Below are 8481 nucleotides of genomic sequence, written 5' to 3' on the forward strand. Positions count from 1 at the left end.
TGTACGGAGCGAATGGAAAAAAGGGCTCATAACTTCTAAGGTAGGTGTTACTTGCTGTAACTTGAAGAGAAGTTCTAATAAACGTGGCTCGAGAAATTAATAGTTTCAGAAATTAATAGTTACAAACGATTTTCTTGTTTCGGCAAAGCTTCGAACCCTGTATATAAGTTTAATCAAAATGATACACACTGAAACATAATGACGAATCAATCAATACGTCATGATTCAATAGTTGTACTAATGTACAAAAAAGTCGTATAAATTTGCATGGGATATTACAAAAATATCTGTTCACTCTGTATATAAATTTAATCAAAATGATACGTACTGAAATATAAAAAATATAACATATAATAAATAAATAAATAGATATAATGTATATACGTAGTAAAATATAAAAAATAATATATAATAAATAAATATAATATAAAATAAATAAAATAATATATAATAAATAAATATAATGTAAAATAAATAAAATAATATATAATAAATAAATATAATATAAAATAAATAAAATAATATATAATAAATAAATATAATATAAAATAAATAAAATAATATATAATAAATAAATATAATATATATACGTAGTAAAATATAAAAGATATAATATATAATAAATAAATATAATATATATACGTAGTAAAATATAAAAGATATAATATATAATAAATAAATATAATATACACACGTAGTAAAATATAAAAAATATAATATATAATAAATTACTATTATAAAATAGTATTATATATTTACTACCTATATACATAATAAATATAATATATATATAGGTAGTAAATATGAAAAATATAAAAACAGAAATGTAGAAATATAGAAATATAGAAATATAAAAAATATAATATATAATAAATATATATATTATATATATACATAATAAATTACTACTATAAATATTATATACTTACTACCTTATATATATATAATAAATATAATATACATAAGTAGCAAATATAAAAAATATAAAAATAGAAATATAGAAATATAAAAATATAAAAATATAACGATATAAAAATATAAAAAGTCGTATAAATTTGCATATTAGTTGTAGTTAGTATAAATTTTGCATACTGCAAAAGTATCCACTTGCACCCGGTATCGATACTTTTATTCAATATCTGAAAGCTAATAATCTTCTGAAACGAATGGAATTCTTTTACGCGCGTCCAATGTTTATATCGCAGTCTATTAAGTTCGAATTCGCTATCGATTCTTCCTTCTCCCCCCTCATTGGTTTCAACATCAAACGTGTCTCTCTACGATCCCCCCCCCCCTCTCCTTCACCTCTCTCTAACGACCAATATTATCAAGATGATTTATTTGGAACTTTTCGAGTCTGCATACTTAGGTTATTACCGTCATAAATTCGAAACACGTTCACCACGGTTGATACCATGCCTGACCTACCTCATCTTGAAATATGAGAAACTCCGCGCAAGTCCCTATAAAATATTCCCCTCGTCCTCTCGCGTTTTTCACGTTGATTTTCCTTCTCCGACACCGCTGTTACGTATCCATACGTGTATACGTATATATATGTATATGCAATACGCTGTCATACTTTCGGCGACATGAAAAAAGGGACTGAAGGGCCAACAACATTTTTCTCCTCGAAGTGATCGATTTTGCCAGACTGATCGGTCATTTATAGACAGAATTCAGAATTCATTCAATAAATTTACATAGTGTGTGTTATTATAATTATAATGATTTGTGATAATTTCAGTTACATTGATATTTATTTCTCTCGAAATGTCACTTTAAAGAACGAATTTATCCAATTATCAAATAAATATTACTTTCTCGAGCAATCAGCTCTTCAGTTTATCAATTTTACATTTTTCATCATCAATCATTCGCTCGTGACTTCAAATTAATTGACCTCTCTGACTGATCAAATGAGTTACATAATCGTTGATAATCGAAATTCATTGTCTGCTAAATATACTGAAGAACATTGTTGCGAAAGTTTATTTACAAGTTATTGTTCGAGATAAATTTCGCCCAGGTCTGGGGAATGACACTGGGGGGGAAGCAGCGAACTGGCTCGAACGGGGAAGCCTCGTTAACGAAACGCCAGAAGACAAATGCGTTCCTCGATACAAGGCATTAAGAAACTCGTTACAACGGGTTGCAAGCTGGAAAATAGCCCCGACCCTGTTTGGGGCTATTGGTTTCGTTGGTGGCTGGCGATGGGAGTTGCAGTTTATCTCGTTGGCCCGCAGTTCCGCGATAGCTTGCTTTGCTGCGGTCGAAAGTCCAGCGCCCCCCGCTCGCAGCAACGCGATTTACGCGGCAACAAGTTCGATTTTCCCATTATCATCCACCGATTCACGTGTGTATATAATATGACACTTCGTGCCGTTTGCCGAGTATGAAATTTCATTTAGAATTTCTAGACACGGAAAGCTTCACTTCCGAAATTAATCGAGTTTTGCTTTCCTTCCATCTGTGTAAAACGGTCGATTCTTAATTCACCTAACTATATTGATCGTTTTTAGTGCCAGGGGCGCTGTTTAAAAAATTGACACCCTGTATACAGGGTGCTACATATATACAGAAATTGCTTCCTAATAGAATAAATTTCATATGTTTTTAAAATTTCGATTAATAATTTTCAAAGCGTAATGGGAAAGATCATGTTTGAACTTGAACTTAATTTGAAATTGACAAAATTTTTCTTATGTTACGGTGTTTTATTAGTTTTGATTAGTTTTTCTTGTTTCGTTGTTAAAAAAAAAACTTAACCTAAACCTAACCTAAATCGTGCAAGATAGTCCCATGCGGCGCGATAGCGCTTTCTCGATGTAACCATATAAAAGTATCTGCAAATAAAACTGTCTGTTACAAGATAAAAATTGTCTATTTATGTAGTTTTAAGAGTCACGTGATTTAGGTTAGGTTTTCAATTGAAAAGAAAGTAACAAGGAGAGGAAGCGCGAAATCTGAACAGCGCGATCGACCGATTGCGGACCATAACGAGTGACCGAACCGTATACAATAATCCGTTTTGCTTTCTTTTTGAACTCGTCGGTATCACTGGGTAGAAATTACTGAGAATTTAATAAATTTATTATTTGTTTTGCCTGGGTTGTACTTAAATATACTTGAAACTGAGGAAATATTGCAATTTTGGGACAAAAAGTTCTCGACGTGCGTGGCACGTCATTTCAACGAAAGAGGTTAACCACTTGCGCTGACAACCGATTGCGGACCGTAACGAGTGACCGAACCGTATACAATAATCCGTCGTTTTCTTTTTGAACTCGTCGGTATTACTGGACAGAAATGACTGAGAATTAATAAATTTATTATTTGTTTTGCCTGGGTTGTACTTAAATATACTTAAAACTGAGGAAATATTGCAATTTTGGAACAAAAAGAATTCTCGACGTGCATGGCACGTCATTCCAGCGTAAGAGGTTAACTCTCACTTACGCTGACAACCAATTGCGGACCGTAACGAGTGACCGAACCGTATACAATAATCCGTCGCTTTCTTTTTGAACTCGTCGGTATCACTGGATAGAAATTACTGAGAATTAATAAATTTATTATTTGTCTCTCCTGGGTTGTACTGAAATATACTTAAAACTGAGAGAATATTACAATTTTGGAACAAAAAAATTTTCGACGTGCGTGGCACGTCATTTCAACGAAAGAGGTTAACTCTCACTTACGCTGACAACCAATTGCGGACCGTAACGAGTGGCCGAACCGTATACAATAATCCGTCGCTTTCTTTTTTGAACTCGTCGACATGATGTCACCGGATAGAAGTTATTGAGAATTAATAAATTTGTTTTGCCTGTGTTATACTTAAATATACTTGAAACTGAGGAAATATTCCAATTTTGGTACACAAAAACATTCTCGACGTGCGTGGCAAGAGTTTAAAAAGGTTCCAGCTCCCTTCAGAAACTTAGAACAGCTCCTTTGAGAACTTTCGACTTTCAATTGCAGGGCACAGTTAATCAAATCAAGGCACAAACGAATGTGATAATAAATGGCGGTGGGCGGTTCAGCAAAATTTGCCAAAAATTAACAAGAATTCAGTCATATCAAATACGAGACCGAGACTAGACGAGGCGAGGCAGCGGTGACGGGATTTTTTGGTTTCGGTCGAGAGCGAAGCAACAGCTAGTAGGGGCGGTTTACAGTGTGTCGCTTGTCCACGGGGTGAAAAAGGAGGGTGGTCTGGAGGAAGGGGTTGGACAGGGAGCCGAGAAACGCAGGCTGAAAGAGGAAGAAAGACAGAGAAGCAAAGAGAAAGAGAGAGAGAGAGAGAGAGAGTTGGCTGGCGTTTAGAGGGGTAGGGGATGAAAAACGGTGGGAGGGTACGCGAGCCGGGAGCTCGAGAGAGGGAGAGGAGAGACTGGTGGAAGGAAGGAGAAGGACAGAGGATGTCTGTCGTGGCAGTGGTAGCATGTACGGCGGTTTAACTCGCGGGGAAAACTCTGAGAGCACGAGCTCGCGATCCTCAGTCGCGTGTGACACGCGGCCTTAGCTGGTTGCGCGTTTCGATCGACATTCCGGATCGTCTGTGACCTGCGTGTGACCTGCTCCGTCACCTTCGAGTTTGATCGTCGATCGTGCGTGATGTCGGACGTTCCCCGTTCAATTAATTTAATTAACAATCCAGTTGATACACTCTCGCGTTTGAGTTTGACTTTTATCAGACAAATATCGCGGACCGTGTACATTCTTGGGAATTTTTTCTCATCGATTTCGTAGATAATCTTAGCTCGCGTCGATTTAAATTTATTTGGCATCTCGACGTCACTGGCAGACCCTGCATATTCGTAAATGATTGATGGTCTCGCGTAGTTTGATTTGTGGGGCATTGTCCATTATCGCGGGCCGTGTCTATTCTTGGGATGCGAGTTTGGAATTTTTCATCGACTTGGTAGATAATTTTAGATCGCGTAGATTTAAATTTACTTGGCATCTCGACTCGTGAATCAAGTGGACTCGACGATATAGTGGATATTTTTCGACCTTCGAGTAGTGTCCAAGCTTGAAATTCTTATCGATAACAACGATCGTGAATCGTTGACGTTCCCTCGGTATTCGGTTTTATGTAATTTTTATGATATTGACGACGCCACAATTTTGGGGAATTTTCCAAGCCCAGATTAAAGTACAATCCGAGGAACTTTGAGAAGAATGTAACCAGTGACTTGATATTCAATCTTGTGGATTTGCGCATTTGTTAATCATCAAAAATTTCGAGTTTGATCGAGATGCGTGAATCAAAAAGTGATGTTAAGCGAAACTGAAGTTCAAGTTACTATAATTTATGGTCGAAACGTCGCCATCGAAAGCGTTGAATTTCTGAAATTGAAGTTCAAACGTTCGATCGGTTGCATAATTAATCGATAATCGATAGCTTAATTAAATTAATTAATTAACATACATGTTGATCTATTTGCAATAAAACTGCAGTTCATCGCAGCTCCTCGTGTATTTTATAGGCCTTTGAACTCGTGGGATTCAGGTTCGAACGTTTCGTTAAAGACGTGTGAACAAGTCTGTTTGAATTAATTAATAATAATCTGTTGAAGTCAGAATGTACAAAACACAATATATTTATAAAATTGTCCAATGAATTTCATGAATGAAGAAAAATATCCTGTCGGTATATTTGAACTGGAACAGTGATTTGTTAGAATTTTTTAAAACTTTCGATCACCAGAAACGCAACGTTGTTTTTACTTAACAAAATCTTACATATTTTAAAATTGCAATTTACACTTTTATACCATTTACAAGAATTTACCGTCTGCTATAAATTTTACTTTATATACGCGTGACGTTTTTAATGAAACAAAATTTAAAACTGAAAACAATAAGATCAAGGCTAGAAATAATAAAGTTCAAAGTTTAAAAAAAATAACTTGTAACAAAAAATTAAAAGCTAAAAATAATAAAATTACGACTAAGAATAATGAAATTTGAAGCTTAAAATAACGTAAAGTAACAAGAATAGTAAAGTTAAAAGCTAAAAGTAAAATTCGACACTTTTAAATAAAAAAAGAACGACAAACAAAGACGAAGGCTAAAATATTCGCTAAAAAATTCTACGTAACTTCCGGTTTAGCGCGACACGATTCTTCAGTGTGTCAGTAACGATGATTCTGCAAGGATCGGTAAACAGATCGAAGATAGAACAGTGATCAACGATCGACAAGAGAAGAAAACGGTTGGGTCGAATTATAAATTCTTAATGTTTATCAATTTGTAAGAACATTTCATCGAGGGTAAGGTGAGACGATCGTTCGACGAGAAACGATATCCTGATCTTCCTCGGCAGGATTTGATGCGCGCGAAACGGGCCGGCTGAGAATCTCTCGCGTTCCAGGTCGGATGAAAACAGCAATCCGGACGTTTGACAAACGAGAACGACGGCAACGCGTTGCAGGAACGATTCGAGTGAAAGAAAACGGGCAAACAAGAAGCTCCCATCGCTCTTTACATCATCCGGAGAGAAAGTTCTGAACGAAGAGTGGTATTATATATTTCGCGGAGTCTTCCAAGGAATAATCCCTTTTATACTTGGAGAAAGAGGCGCGTTCGAGTTCCAAAAAAAGAAAAAAAAAAAAAAAAAAAAAGAAGAAGAAGAAGAAGATTTTAACTAAAGAGAAACAAAGTGAACAGAGTGTATAGTCCACGTGACTGATTATTAGCGAGCTGAAAAACTGAATCGCGGAGTTGTTCCCCGAAGCGGAACGGAAGTGAGTCGAAGAAAGAACGAGGACTTCCGCTTCTCGAAGTGAGGAAGCGAAACGAAACGAGGGGGAGAAAAAGAAAAGAAACAGGAAGGGCAAAAAGAAGTAGCTTGAAAATTTTTCAAACGATCCCTGAATCATGTGAACGTTTCAACTCGCTAGCCAAAGTCGTCCAAGATCGCGCGCCGAGCTCGAAATTGTCTCCAACCTGGAAGGATCTTTCGCCTCTTTCCTGAACGTCATCGGATTTCTCTCGCAAGAATCGGTTAATAGAGATTCTTCGCCCTTCTTCGTCGAGAGAAGGGGAATTTGGATCGCTTTGACGGCGAACGACGAAGCGTGACCGTGTGCCGGAAGTCGAGGAGCTTTCGACATCGAACGAAGGCTTTCGCCCACGATGAGAAACAGTTCCGCGAGACGTAACACGCTCGGCGAGCTCGCAGTCACCATGATGGGAACATCGTTTAGCCGCGTTCCGAGATAATCGAGGCCGCTTCTTTTCGGCGAAATATATCGGTGGCGCGAGGAACGAACCGGAAACGAAGAATGCGAGGCGCCGCGTAGAAGATTGGTTGTCGAGAAGAGCGACGTTTTACCAGAGTGAAAGAAAGAGGCAAGAATTACCATGAGGGATAAATTTGCATTCAGCGTAAGTGCCCTGGAAATATTGGATTCTGCGTCTTTATTTTAGTAGGCGAGCTCTTTATTTTAGGAGGGCGAGCGTGACATCGATGTTAGCCGATCGATCGCCGGTAGCGTTCGTGTTACTCGAGGAGAAATTATCTGTGCCGGGCTTCGGAATTAATTATAACGCTTTCCTGTGGCCGTGTATATTTTTAAGAGGGTGAAATATCGGCCAGACCTCACTCACAATCAGCGTCGATCGACGTTTTGTTATTTATCGCGTGAAATTGTCAGGACGCAGCGTGTTAGCTGATCTATTATTGTAACTGTGTCAGACGATAAATATAATCTCATTCGCGTATTTTATCTTGGGGAAACTTCATTCTGTTTCGAAATCCGCTTAAAATTTCACAAAGGTGTGCACAAAGTCTTTTGTATTGTCATTTGAATATTTAATGACGAACGCCACGCTATAAAATAAGGGATTTCGTTGTTCATAAAATATACTTCGTAATTAGATTCATATTTTACGAATTATCGAGAATAGATACAAATGAATAACTATAATTAATATTTCGTAGTAAATATTATACTGTTGTAGGTTTACTATGGAATAGTATTTCGCAATGACATTCATATTTTACGAATTTCGAGAATAGATACAAATGAATAACTATGATTAATATTTTGCAGTAAAAATTATACTGTTATAGGTCAGGTTTACTATGAAATATATTTCGCAATGAAATTCATATTTTACGAATTTTAAGAATAGATATAAAGTATAATAGAATAAAGAATAAATATAGTTAATATTTTACAATAAAAATTATACTGATATAGATTTACCATGAAATATATATTTTGTAATGAAATTCATATTTCACGAATTTTAAGAATAATTATAATTAATATTTCGTAGTAAAAATTATACCGTCACAGGTTAGCTTTACGATAAAATATATTTCGTAATAAAATTCACATTTAATAAATACTTCACAGTAAAAATTGTAGGTTTATCGTGAAATATATATTTCGTAATGAAATTCATATTTCACGAATTTTAAGAATAATTATAATTAATATTTCGTTGTAAAAATTATACCGT

At 35.7% G+C, this 8481-nt stretch overlaps 1 protein-coding gene across 3 annotated transcripts in view; it reads left to right on the top strand.

The window, feature by feature from the left end:
* The first annotated feature begins 376 nt into the window (after nt 1–376).
* Nucleotides 377–8481, top strand: part of LOC122532737 (solute carrier organic anion transporter family member 4A1) — a 56247-nt gene continuing 48142 nt past the window's right edge. For 2 of the 3 annotated variants that reach the window (XR_006307558.1, XM_043661778.1), the window contains exon 1: nt 6009–7398. Coding sequence is in view for 2 of the 3 variants with exons in the window: in XM_043661778.1 (XP_043517713.1) it covers nt 7375–7398 (24 nt within the window). In the remaining variant the exon portion in view is untranslated. Of the gene's footprint in view, nt 388–6008; nt 7399–8481 lie in introns of those variants that run through there. The other variant, XM_043661776.1, reaches the window with a different exon arrangement.

The sequence above is a fragment of the Frieseomelitta varia genome, unplaced genomic scaffold (assembly GCF_011392965.1).
Source record: "Frieseomelitta varia isolate USP_RPSP 00005682 unplaced genomic scaffold, Fvar_1.2 scaffold_468, whole genome shotgun sequence".
Classification (NCBI taxonomy): domain Eukaryota; kingdom Metazoa; phylum Arthropoda; class Insecta; order Hymenoptera; family Apidae; genus Frieseomelitta; species Frieseomelitta varia.